This window comes from Sorex araneus, chromosome 1 (assembly GCF_027595985.1).
Source record: "Sorex araneus isolate mSorAra2 chromosome 1, mSorAra2.pri, whole genome shotgun sequence".
NCBI classification, from domain to species: Eukaryota; Metazoa; Chordata; class Mammalia; order Eulipotyphla; family Soricidae; genus Sorex; species Sorex araneus.
Window position 1 is genome coordinate 3554754 of NC_073302.1, and position 13617 is coordinate 3568370.

The window sequence follows — 13617 nt, forward strand, 5'->3', positions numbered from 1 at the left end:
GGCTGCAACCCGGGTTCAAATCCCCGACACCACATGGGGCCCCCAGACACCCCTGGGGTGTGACTCAACTCGCCCTCCAGCCCCGTCCCCCACACCAAACACATGACAGTAGGCACCGGTAAGTCTCTGTGGGGGCCTCCTTTTCTGGAGGGGCCTGGGGGCCCGGTGCTGCCTTACTGCCAGCCGTGCCCCTGCTCTGTCTGTCTAGCCAGAGGGGTCTTGTCTTTTTTTGTTTTTGTTTTTGGTCCACACCCAGTGGTACTTGGGGGAGTACTCCCAGCTCTGTGCTCAGGGAGCACTCCTGGAAGTGCTCAGCATCACATATGTGGTGCCCAGGATTGAACCAAGGCCAGCCCCGTGCAGGACAAGTGCCTCCACCCGGTACTTTCTTTCCAGCCCCAGAGGAGTCTTCACGGACAATAGTGGGGATTATAAGTGGATTTCTTGTTTATTTTCGTTTGAGTCATATCCAGCCATGCTCAGGGGTTACTCCTGGCTCAGTGCTCAGGAATCACTTCTGTGCTTGAGGACCATATGGGATGCCGGGGATCGAAATTGGGTGGGCCACATGCAAGGCAGATGGCCTACCTGTTGCACTACCTGTCTGGCTCCTTACGTTGAGAGCTAGTACAGCAGGTGGTGGGCTTGCCTTGCGCACGGCCAACCAGGGTTTGATCCTGGTCTCCCACATGGTCAGGATGACTCCTGAGCACAGAGCCAGGAGTTTTCCCTGAGGATCGCCAAGTGGGGTCCCAGACCAAAGTAATAAATTAAATAAATAAAACAAAACAAGCCTGATTTCAATGTCCTATATTAGGAGCTAAGATAATTGGGCAGGGGGGTGCATGCTGGGGTGGGCATACTCAGGGCCAGGTGGCACCAGGGGATTAAACCCGACCACACATACGCGTTCACACTCTGCACAGTTCCCCAGATGCACTAAGTCATTCTTTTTGACTTTCGTTTTATTTTTGGGTCATACCCCAGCGATGCTCAGGGGTTTCTCCTGGTTCTGCACTCAGAAATTACTCCTGCTGGTGCTCGGGGGGCCCTGTGGGATGCCAGGGATCGAACCCGGGCCAACCGTGTGCAAAAGCAAGCGCCCTTCCTGCTGTGCTATCGCTCCCGCCCCACAAAGTCATTCACAGTTACAATCTGTTTCTCCAAATGTAGAAAAATGCCTGTGGAAAGTGTCTCCAAATTTCCCCCAGACGTGGGGCTTTAGAGTTACACTCCTTTCTCTCTAATGATCGTAACCCAGAAACACCTTATTAATGACCAGCATGGCCTCCGTGGAAGAACCTCTCTGTTTGCACATCAGAATTCGCAGCTGGGGGCTGAGTGACAGGACAGCGGAGACGGTGTTTACCTGGCCCGTGGTCAGCTTGGGTTCGCTCCCAGGCATCCCTTGTATTTTCCCGAGCACCTCCAGGAGTAGTTCCTGGGTGCAGAAGGAGTCATCCCTGAGCATCTCTGGTTGTGGCCCAAAAAACTAAAAAAAAAAAAAAAGATTCTCACGGAACATCCATGACCGGGTCTGTGTGTGCGTGTGTCTTGGCAGGACTCCCAGCTGGTCATCGAGGCCTACAAGTCAGGGTTCGAGCCCCCGGGTGACATCGAGTTCGAGGATTACACGCAGCCCATGAAGCGCACGGCGTCCGACAACAGCCTGTCCAGCTCCCGGGGCGAGGGCAAGCCCGAGCTCAAGTTCGGGGGCAAATCCAAAGGCAAACTCTGGCCGTTCATCAAGAAAAACAAGGTAGTGCTGGTGGGCCGGGCGCCGAGCGGGTTCCGAAGGCGCGGCCTGGCCCGCCGGGGCTTCTGGTCTTGAGGGCGAGAGGTTGGACGTGTAGTTGCAGAGACACAGCGAGCAGGGTGGGGCCGGGGGGGCGGCTCTGCTCTCCGCTCCCCTGCCCGGCGCCCCCAGGGGACAGCAGGGCCTCTACCCCGACCCCCCTCCAGCTCAGCTGCACCCCCGCCGGTGTGCGTCACCCACACTAACACATCACTGACCTCCACGCCCTGGGCCACGCGGCGTCACTAACCACTGAGCCGCCAGACCGGCCTCCCTGCAGTGGCTTCCCGGGGCTCGGCTCACTTTACCTCCAGGGACACACTCTCTCCTGTGTAGCGTGATTCAGGTGCATGCGAGCATTAACCCAGGGCTCTCCCGAGAGCTGTTCCCGGTTGACTTCCCCGCCCCCTCCCCGCTCAGTCTTTCTTTCCCAGCTCTGAGAGTCCAGGTGGCCTTGAGGGGACCCTCCGGCTGCCCCCGTCCTGAGGACTAACGTGTAGTTGGCATGTGGAAAGTGCATGAGCTTCTCCTCGACTCTCCTCGCCCCCCCCCCCCCCGCCTTACTTACTCAGCTCTGTTGCTTCCCTCTGCCCCTCGCGGATTCGCCACGTTTTCCTTTTGGACCACGACCTCGATATTTAATTGTTTGTCTTTGGATTTCAAATATGATTTGATGCTTATTTTTGTTTTGTGTCTCATCTCCTCGTTTCTGGTTTGTTTTGTTTTGTTCTTTTCTCACTCTGCCACCGTTCCATCTCGCACCTGTAGCTTATGTCCCTCCTAACGTCGCCCCATCAGCCTCCCCCCCCTCCTCCCACCTCTGCCTCATCCTGTGCTGTTCCCAACGGCCCCCAGTCTCCCAAGCAGCCAAAGGAGCCCCTCTCCCATCGCTTCAACGAGTTCATGATCTCCAAACCCAAAATCCACTGCTTCCGGAGCCTGAAGCGTGGGGTAAGTCCTGCTGGGGGCCCCCCGCTCGCGTGCGCTCTGGTCGGCTTGTCCTCTCGCCAAAACCCCTTCTGTTTGTGTGTTTCGCCCTGTCGTGAGAAACAATCAGAACCTGTGATCTGTTAGCGTCAGAAGGAAGGAAGCTGGCCAGAAGGGGAGGGGGGCGCGGGGGTTGGGGGAGCCAGGACCCGGCGCAGGCACCCTGCTCCCCACTTCCCCTTCCAAACATGATTCATATCTTACCTTGAGTTGCCCCCAAAAAAGGAAGCTTGGGGTCCCTGTGCAGAGCTCCCGACACGGGTGAAGAGGAATTGGGATGCCCGGGAGCACGGGAAGTTATTCGCTGTGTGTGTGTCACAAGAACATTAGTGTCAGCAGCAGCTCCTGTGGTTTCCGCGGCTGTCTTTGGAGAACTTAGCAGGTGCAGGTGAAACTGCCCCCCATGCTGCTTCATCCTCGGAAACGGGACTGGAGAGCGGCATTATCCTGGGGAGCCCGTCTGTGCTGGGCGGAGCCAGACCCGGGCTGGGTGGAGTCAGGCCTCACACTGGGCGGAGTCAGATGGACTCGGGCGGAGTCAGGCCCGGACTGGGCGGGGCCAGACCCCACACTGGGCGGACTTAGACAGACTTGGGCGGAGTCAGACCCAGGCTGGCGGGAGACCGACAGACTTGGGCGGGGCCAGACCCCACACTGGGCGGAGTCATACAGATTCAGGCGGAGTCAGACCCCAACCGGACCCGAGCTGGGCGGAGCCAGACTCCACACTGGGCGGAGTCAGACGGGCTTGGGCGGAGTCAGACCTGGGATGGGCAGGGCCAGACCCCACACTGGGCGGAGCCAGACCCAGGCTGACGCTCACTCCCTTTACCCGTGCAGCCTCTGTGTCCTCCCCACCTGACTTTCCTGGTTAGGTTACTGGGGGGACAGGAGAGAGGAACATGGGTCCCGGGCTCTGTCCGAGCATGTGTGACAGCCCAGTTTCTTCTGCTCTGGGGATTCCTCTCTGAAGCCCAGGGCCCTGGGACCCAGGGTTGCCACAGGGTTTCACAGAATCAATCCAGAACTCAGTTACAATACCAGTTCGATTTGTAGAAGAAATGTGGGATACAAGTAATTTAGTAATTGGGGTAGGGAGGCATTGGTGGACACGGGTTGAACCCAGGCCTCACACCTGTGCAGACCCCACGAAGCCACACCTCGGCCAGGGTAGTTTTCCAAGGACGCATGAGATACGGGGGTGGAGCAAGCCTCCGGGTTGGAATATGCCCATTGGGCTGGTTCTGTTTCACTGATGACCACGAGACAGCTGGGTCTCGGCCTTGGATCGGGGTCATTTTACTTCTCCCTTCCGCTGAATGATGAGGCTATGTCCAGTGCTAAGTCTGTGGCTCAGGGGGAGAAGGCTGGGGCTGGGTGACCCCTCACACTGCACACCCCCCCCCCCGCCCGGAGCGCCACCAGCTGTGCTCCCCAGCACCGTAAAAGAAAATGGAATGTGGCAAGACATTAAGTTTTCTGGGGGCTGGAGCGATATAGCACAGCGGGGAGGGCGTTTGCCTTGCACGCGGCTGAACTGGGTTCGATTTAACGAGAGAGCAGGGCCAGGGGAACGGTGCGGTTGCCGTGCCTGGCCCGGGGCTCAGCCACGACCCTGCAGTCCCATCTCAGCACCACGGGCCAGAGAGAAAGGACAGCGGAGGGCGCTGGCGTGCACACGGCCGACCCGCATTTGTTCCCTGGCATCCCATAGGGCCCCCTGAGCAGAGCCAAGAGTGGCCCCTGAGCATCACCAGGTGTCACCTAAAAACCAAACAAACGAAACCCCTCAGCGTCAATCTGTCCCCCCCCCCCCCGGGGCTGGAGCAATAGCACAGACGGCAGGGCGTTTGCCTTGCACGCAGCCGACCCGGGTTCGAATCCCAGCATCCCATATGGTCCCCTGAGCACTGCCAGGGGTAATTCCTGAGTGAAGAGCCAGGAGTAACCCCTGTGCATCGCCGGGTGTGACCAAAAAACCAAAAAAAAAAAAAATCTGTCCCCCCCCAACACTCCCAGAGAATCACCAATGTAGCTCCCTCCTCCCCCCCTCAAAAAAAACAATAATAAGGAGCAATGCCCCTGTTTTTTTCAACTGCAGAGTTCTTTACATGAAAGAATATCAGAGCTTTACAGGCGCCAGAGAGGGTCAGGGTTACGCAATTGCCTTGCATGCAGCCAGCCCCGGCTCCATCCCTGCACTGCACAGCCCCCCCCCCCAGGCACCACCAGGCACTGCCCACGCCCTCCCCCCTCCAAAACAGATGTATTTATGTACATCCATGTACCGGAATGTGCCGGTGGGGTCGACCTTGCTAAGTTAAAGGTACCCACCAGGGGCCGCAGTCACAGTACAGCAGGTAGGGCGTTTGCCTTGCACGCGGCCGGCCCGGCATCCCTTATGAGCACTGCCAGGGGTAATTCCTGAGTGCAGAGCCAGGAGCAACCCCTGAGCATCGCTGGGTCTGACCCAAAAAAAAAGATACCCAGCGTGTCCAGGTATCTTAAGAATCCCAATTTCAGTTTCTTAAAGATGCAGCAACGAGCTTGGAAGGTGGATGAGGGGTGTCTCGATACCAGCCCTCCCTCCTCCCGTGTCCCCGTCGCTGGCTGTCTGCCCGTCGGGGTCGCGTTCCCAGCAGTGGGCCTCTGGCTAGACCAGGAGCCCGTCGGGTCTGGGCAGAGCGGAGCCGCTCCAGCCGCTTCCCCACCAGAGCACAGCTCTGGTTTATTCCAGCGATTTCTGAACCTGCTTTTTCCCCAGTGTTCTCGAAAGGTTTAGTTAGGAACAGACCCCAGGACGCCAGTAATCAAGAAGCATAAGACGGGGCCAGAGAGAGAGAGAGAGAGAGAGAGAGAGAGAGAAAGAGAATGCAGTGGGCAAGACACTGGCCTTGGACGCAGCCAACCCGGGTTCGATTCCCAGCACCCCATATGGTCGGTCTCCTGAGCACCGCCGGGAGTGATCCCTGAGGACTGCTGGGAGTAAGCCGGGAGCACGGCCAGGTGTGGTCCAAAAGCAAACACAAAAGTGTCACCGAAAGCTGACGGGGGAGGGGGCCGGAGCATCCCATATGGTCCCCCAAGCACTGCCAGAAGTAATTCCTGAGTGCAAAGCCAGGAGTAACCCCTGAGCACCGCTGGGTGTGACCCAAAAAGAAAAAAAAAAAAAAAAAAAAAGCTGGCGGGGGAGCCGGAGAGATGGTAGAGCGGAATCCTGCCCTCCACGTGGACAAGCTGGGTTTGATCCCGGCACCCCCTCTGGCCCCCAGAGACCACCAGGAGGGATTCCTGAGCACAGAGCCAGGAGTCGGCTCTGAGCACTGCCAGGTGTAGCCCCAAAACCAAAAAAAAAAGGAAAAAGTTGGCGAGGAGTGCGAACTTCAAACACCCGTAAACGAAACGCCAGCAAACGGGAGCAGCTCCTGCTGATGGCGTGAAGGAACTTCCTTCTCTTTCTTGAGCCGTGATTAGCAAAACCCATCACATCTCGTCCTCTCGGGCTCTGTCCCCAGCAAACCCCTGCTGGGATCACCCGCCCAGTGGTGGAAAGTGTTTTTTCTGGAGCGTTAAGTGCAGACTGGGAGTAGCGGTCAAGCGGCGGGGCCCCAGCCGGCTTCCCTGCATCCCGGCTCCACCTGTTCTGACTCAGGTTCACATCAGCCCTCTCAGAAGTAGCAGAAAGAAGGAAGGGAACGAACGGGAGCCCCTCGCACGGGCGGCCGCGGGCAGTAGAGCAGGCTGAAGTCACGGCAAGTCAGTTTGGTTTTCAAGCCTCTCCGCTTGGAAGGTGCATGAGCCATGATGAAAATGATAGAATCAGGGCTGGGGAGAGAGGACGGCGCGTGGGAAGCTTGCCCAGCTGAGCAGGAGGGCGAGGAGTAAGCCCTGGCACTGCCAGTCTGACCAGCCCCCTAAATCCCCCCCCCCAAAAAAAGAAAGAAAATGACAGAATTGTCACTGCTATTTCGCTTTATTTTGAAATTACTTTTCAGTTTTGCGGCCTCATCCAATGATGTTTAGGGGTCACTCCTGGCTCTGAACTCAGGATTTTTCTCCTGGCAGATCGGGGGAGAAGGGGGTAGGCTGTGTGGGATGCCAGGGATTAAACCTGGGTCTGGTGTTTGCAAAGGTGAGCGGCTTCCCCGCGTCCTATGGCTCAGGGTGAACATTGGGGCACGCCTGGCTCCCCGAGCTTGTTAACCCCCACTTCCCCTCTGCCTTCAGCCCAAGAAAAAATGCAGCAAATAGGATGTTTTCAACTTGCAATCCACAGACTCTAATTTTATTGCCTGCAATAAGATTTTCTTGGCAACGGACTTCAGGGTCTAAAGTTTGAACCAATCCCCCGCCACCTTTCAGAAGTAGTTTAGGAGGGTGGCAAGAGGACCATCAAAGCTGACCAAAAGGGGGCCGGAGCGACAGCACAGCGGGGAGGACATTTGCCTTGCACGTGGCCGACCCAGATTCCATTCCCAACATCCCATAGGGTCCCCTGAGCACCGCCAGGAGTAATTCCTGATTGCAGAGCCAGGAGTAACCCCTGAGCATCTCTGGGTGTGACCCAAAAAGAAAGAAAAAAAAATCTGACCCAAAGAAATTGCAAATCCTAACTGATGATCCTAACTGGTCGGGTGTTCCCTTCCGGTCACGCTCGTTTGTTGATTGTGCTTGTTCTCTCCCTGATCATTGGCAGACTCAGTCCTTCTGTTTTCACAAAGACTCCCTGAAGAGGACCCTAGGCCAGCCCACCCATGCTTTTGAAGCTAGGGATTATGTTGTAAGTTCCCCGGGAGGCCCGTCGATCCCGGCACAGACACTAACTCCTCCCACAGCACCAAGACTGGGGACCCCTCCCCCGCGTGCTCCGGTGGGCTTCTACCCACAGCACAAAATTTACAGTGGAGAGACCCAGACCCTAGGAACAGCCCCACGTGTAGAGTCCGACCAGAGGCCCTTCCCGAAGACAATCTGCCTGAGAAATAACACAGAGCTGAACCTTCCTGATAGCGATTAAGCTTCTGGAGGCGGGGGGCCGGCTGGGGAGGGCAGCCCAGTAGCCAAAGCCCCACCAACCCTGGCCGATGGGGGTGTGCCCGGTGCTGTGCTGCTGGGTGCGACCTCACCGCGGAATGCCAGCCGCCAGCGTGTGGTTTCTGGAGGGAAACGCTTGTGCACACAGGGACCCGCGGGGAGGGAGCCCGGCCCTCCGCCTGCAGACCCCCCCACACCACCACCAAAACAGCACTGTCCCCGCGCTGTCCCCTGTCTTGGCACTTGGGGTTAGTGCCTGTGCCCGCCCCGGTAACACCTGGCCTCACTGCCCCCGTGTCCCCTCGTGTCACTGGTACGTGTGGCTTCCGGGGCCCTGCCGGGTGCCGCAGTGACCGTCCCGAGGCCGTGGAGCGGCGTCCAGGTGACAGGGTGGCCCCTTGGCCACGGTCTGGCTGGCTGGCTTCCCTCTGCAGAGCCCTCCCCGTCCCTTCAGGGAGGGGCGGGCCTGAGGCGGGCCTTCCCCGTGTCTCCAGTGTCCGTCTGTCTGCCCGACCTCCCGTCATGGAAACCGGCCCCGGGCGGCTCATTTCCGTGCTCGGATTCTGTGTCTCGCGATGCTTAAAAAAAAAAAAAAAAAAAAGTGACTTGGGGCTGGAGCTATAGCACAGCAGGGAGGGCGTTTGCCTTGCACGCGGCCGACCCGGGTTCGATTCCCAGCATCCCATATGATCCCCTGAGCACCGCCAGGGGTGATTCCTGAGTGCAGAGCCAGGAGTGACCCCTGTGCATCGCCGGGTGTGACCCAAAAGGCAAAAAAAAAAAAAAAAGTGACTTTCGGGAACAGGAGCGGCCTGGCAAGACAGCGGCCGGGTCTTCAGGTCAGCGGCAGGGAGCCGGGAGTGGGGGGGGGGGGGCTTGACAGTGCTTCGCAGGGGTCCACCGAGTGTCCCCTGTGCACAGTGAGTCTTGTCTGACCCCAGTGTGACGCTTGATCTGTGCAGAAGCTCGCAAGGTGCCGGCTCTGCGTGTCCCCCAGCTCAGTCCTGCCCGTCTTCCCTTGGCAGCCCCCTCCCGGGGACGGGGCACACCTGCTCCCAAGGGAGCATCAGTAAGATGGCGGGTGGGGTGGGGGCTGGGAGCAGAGAGTGTCGTGGGGAGAGTTTGCCTTGCCTGTGGCCAACCCAGGTTGAACCCCGACAGGGTCCCCCGAGTCCTGCCAGGAGGGATCCCTGAGCTCAGGACACTTGCACAAGCCAACTCGGGTTCAATCCCGCGTCCCACAGGGTCCTCCAGCCCGCAGGGATAAGCCCCGAGCACAGCTTGATATGCCCCCCCCAAAATATATATATATGCATAATTTTTTCTAATTATAGTTTTTTAATCTAATTAAGGAATTTTAGATACCCTGCCCTGTTGCCTGTTTTATTTTTATTTATTTATTTTTACTTTTTCCTGTTTTAAACCAAAGGGCACTTCTGTTGGTATCTTGCTGCTCAAACAGATTTTTTTTGGATCTTCCCTCCTTGCCCCTAACTTTTAGGGCTAGTTAAGTCGGCCTGGCACTCTCTAAATCCTGCTTTCTAGCTGGTGAGGTGCTGGCTTTGATCCCCGGCACCCTCCGTGGCCCTCCGAGCACAGAGCCAGGAGTAAGCGCCCATCACTGCCGGCTGTGGCCCCCAAACAAAACAAAACAACTTCCCCCCCAAAAAAACGTTGCTGCCTTCTGGCCTCCAGGGTTGCACCTGCCCGTGAAGAACCAGGTGTTCGTGCTGGTTTTGCATTTTCCTCTGCTTTGCATCCGGCCGCTCCCCCCGGCCAGCCCAAAGTCCAGCGCGACAGCTGTGGCCAGTCCCTCGGTCCCCGAGGCTGCATCAGTTTCTCCCGCCCCCCACCCCCAACAGGAGAGGGGCGCTGGGCCCCTGTTCTCAGGAAACCCCAGCAGAGCCCCCTTCGTTACGTTTCCTCCTGCTGAAATCAGCGCGGATGTTGCCCTGCAGACTCTCCCAGCCCCTGTCCGTTTTCCCGGTAACGGTGACATCACGGTGACTTTGGTCCTTGTCGCTCCCGATCTGGTCCCGTCCACTGCAAGCGTGCCGTAGCCCACAGCCCAGCCACGGGGGCTAGTCCAGCAGCGAGCAGAGCGGTGGCCCGGACCAGCCCCACGTGCCAACTTCTGCACAGATCCTCTGGGCCATTGTCACAAGCGCCAGGAGACTTTATGTGTCGTGTTAACGTCGTGCATCGGTCGAGTCTTCTGATATGTTGTTTCTCTCTCTTTTTTTCTCTCTCTCTCTCCCCCTCCCTCCCTCCCTCCCTCCCGCCCTCTCTCCCCTGGTCCCCTTCATTTTCACACGAAGCTTTCTCTCAAGCTGGTAAGCACAAGAACGCACTGCATGTCCTAGTGTGGGCAGGTGTCGCGGTGTGTGGCGTGTGGGCTGGGCTGGTCACCGCGGCCCCGGGTGGCGCCGGCTGCTTTGGTTGAGGCTTCTCTGAACAGTCCGGCTCCTAATCGAGGCCACCTTAACCTCCGGGACGCTGAAGCCAATTAACGCTTAACTCCTGCTTTGGTTTTGCCTTTTTATCGGGGCTTGAGGAGGCTGTCGGCCAACCCTGAAGTGTCAGTATCGGGGGCGTTTCTTGGATCAGACTGAATCGAGATCCATTTTAACCACGGAGAGACGCTCCCTCCCGGAAGTCAGTGAGGCGCCTCAGTGAGGCGCCTCGACACCCCCGGGGGAAATCCTCAGGGTACTCCATTAACACACTGGTGCCTCGGGCAACAGCTGCCTCCAGAACTCACCAGAAGGTTCCGCAGGCCGAGAAGATCGCCTGCTAAGGCTTTCTAACCTGGCATGCCGTGTTGTGTATACTCAACTGTCAAGCCGTAGGAAACGGTCCGACTAATCGTCCCACGTGACCCAAAAGAAACCTTTAACCTGTAACCCGGGACTGTGCTGCTAGTATGTGTAAGTTAGGGAGTTTTCGCCAACACTGCAGCCGGGAACGTGCTAGAACACGGGCGGTGGCTTCCGGTTGATGCCGCCACTCGCTGCACTGGTGTTGGGCACATGGGACCCCGTTCCATGTGACTCTTAGAGGTACCGGATAGGTAAGTCTGTATCCGTAGGTGGAGGCCGGGATGAGCCCCCCTCAGTATCTGGCACCTGACCCCCCCCCCTTAAGTCAGGCGCACAGTCTGGAGGCTGAGACCAGCCGACTGGGGGCCTCAGACCCTTCGGACCAGGCTCAAGCCCCGCCTCTCCAGGGCGCTCTGGCTGAGAGGCCACAGAGTGGCCAAGGGCAGTATGGTTTGGGCTCCCTCCGGCTGGAGCCAGGTCACTCGGCCATCCTGGGATCGAATTGCTGCTCGATGCCGTATCTTTTGGAAGCACGTGAAATGGGCCGGGTGTGAAAGGATCAAACCTTCAGAACCAGCGGGTCCCAGGGTCCAGACGGGAATGGGTGACTGAGTCCAGCCTGAGGACCAGTCACTGTCACACCCTGTTCAGAGTCCCGACTGACACACAAAGCTCGAACTCAAAACTCCTTCACAGCCACAGCGAGTCACGGGCCGTCCGTGGAAATGACCTTGTTAAGACACTTTCCAGAAGCTTGTAGGTTTCTTCGGCTCTAGAAGGAGAAAGAAAAGACACCGGTGACAAGACGTTTCTTGGATGTGTTCGTCACTCAGCTTTCTTTCCCAGGGTCAGATACCCGGAGAGTGTCATGAGCCTCCTGACCGAGGAGGGAGCACTCACTGATGGAGTCTTTTGAGTTCATAAGAGATCAGGGTTCGGTTCCCGCCACGGAGGGGGCGGCCCCTTTCTAAGGCCGAGGCAAAGTCTGTGTTGCTTCCTGGCTTCTTTGCAGCTGATAGAAATTCCCAGAGTTGTCCACGGGCGTCATACCTCTGCTGGCCAAGTCCACTGACCACAGGGCGACTGGAATCTGAGCGGGTTAAAATACTACAGGACAGCGGGCAGGGCGTTTGCCTTGCATGAGGCCAGCCTGGGTTCCACCCCTGGCACCCCACGTGGTCCCCCGGGCCCACCAGGAGTGAGCCCTGAGTGCTACCAGGTGTGACCCCAAAACAAAAAAGCACAGAAGACAAATCCAGAGAGACCCTGGCCATGTGCTGGACACTCAGGACAGCCCCCACCCCACTCCCTGGGGTCTCGGAGCTTGTTCCAAGGGTCCGTCTATAGTGACAATGTGCTTAGTAGATTTCCTGCCTGATGAAGCACTGTCTTACACTTTTTTTTAATTTAATTTTTATAAAGTCATTCACAATAGGGGCTGGAGTGATAGCACAGCGGGTAGGGCGTTTGCCTTGCATGCGGCTGACCTGGGTTCGATTCCCAGCATCCCATAGGGTCCCCTGAGCACCTCCAGGGGTGATTCCTGAGCGCAGAGCCAGGAGTAATCCCTGTGCATTGCCGGGTGTGACCCAAAAAATAAATAAATAAATAAATAAAAAATAAAGTTATTCACAATAATTCATGACATTTGATATTCAAGCACCAGTCCCGTCACCATTGCTCCTTCCCACCACCATATTTCAGATGTCTCCCCCGCCCCCAAACCTACACGGTTTTTTTTTTTTTTAATCACTCCTGGCAGTGCTCAGGGGACCACATGGGATGCTAGGAATCGAACCCGGGTCGGCTGCATGCAAGGCAAACGCCCTACCCGCTGTACTATTGCTCCAGCCGCTACACGGGGTTTTCTTTAGTTCCACCTTTAGAAATAAAACTATTGGGGCCAGAAGATAGATAATCCAGGGGGTGCAGCCCTTGCTGACCCCAGTTCTATCCCCGAGACCACTTCCGGCCCCCACCCCATCCTGCACCTCTGGGACCCCACAGCCCTGAGCACAGAGCCAGGAGTAAAGTCCTAAGTACTGCCAGTAGGCGGCGGGGGGGGTACTACTCTCCCCCCAGTCAAAGCAAAAGACCTTCGAAGTAAAATTCCTCACGGGAATGAAGTGCTTCAGGCTCAGCACATTAAAAAAATAAAAATAAAGACCACGTCGTGAAGGCTGTAAGAGGAACGCGGGCCCCTGCGCAGAGCAGCCCGAATCGGCTCCAATTTGAGAGTCGTTCGCCTCGTGTTCACGGTGGAGGCAAATGGGCCTGGGAGCAGGCCCGGGGCAGAGTGACATCACTCGGCCATCGCCACGCATGCCACAGCCACACGCCTCCGCGTGCCCTTAGCTTGCGGCCGCCCGTTGGCCTCGCTGCCCAGCTGGGCGGCCTGGCCGGGGCCGACCCCTGGGGCTCCGCTGGGGCCCTTTCCTTCGCCCTGTGCGACAGCCCTGAGGCCAGCTCCGTGTGGCAGGCGGCTGCCCTGTCCCTGCCCGGACCCCAGACGGACCCTTCCTCTGGGGTCCCGCGCCGATGATGAGAATTCTTTTGTTCCTTCCAGTCATGGGTTGGTTTGTTTGTTTTTTTTCCCAAAGAGATTCTCTCGTGGGGGCTTGTGGGGAAAACGGACTCATAAAGAGTTCGAATATCATCCATTTTTCTGACTTTTTAAAATCATCGTTATTATTTTTAATTAAGAAAAATGCCTGTATGCCTTTTTTTGATCCAGTTGTAAATAAATATGCCATTTCCTATTAAAAAAAAAAAAAAAAAAACGGCTTTCCTGAGAACGGCCTTCAGCGAGGTCCGGCCCTCGGCCACCCCCGGGCAGGCCCGCCAGGAGACGCACTACGGCCCGGGAGAGAGTCGCTGTGTGCCAGAAGGGATCGAGCTACCCCGAGGGTGTCATAGGGGAGGCCGGGCCCGAGACGGGGCCCTTCTGACCCTCCCTGAAGCTACCTCCAAAGGAGGGTCCAG

At 57.4% G+C, this 13617-nt stretch overlaps 1 protein-coding gene across 13 annotated transcripts in view; it reads left to right on the forward strand.

Annotated features, from left to right (window-relative positions):
• FNBP1 (formin binding protein 1) overlaps positions 1 to 13617 on the forward strand; it is a 127028-nt gene that overhangs the window by 99797 nt on the left and 13614 nt on the right. For 2 of the 13 annotated variants that reach the window (XM_055130578.1, XM_055130491.1), the window contains exons 9-11: positions 1562 to 1759; positions 2564 to 2746; positions 10135 to 10149. In XM_055130578.1, coding sequence (XP_054986553.1) covers positions 1562 to 1759; positions 2564 to 2746; positions 10135 to 10149 — 396 coding nt within the window. Of the gene's footprint in view, positions 1 to 1561; positions 1760 to 2563; positions 2747 to 7478; positions 10092 to 10134; positions 10150 to 13617 lie in introns of those variants that run through there. The other 11 variants (XM_055130514.1, XM_055130523.1, XM_055130533.1 and 8 more) reach the window with 6 other exon arrangements.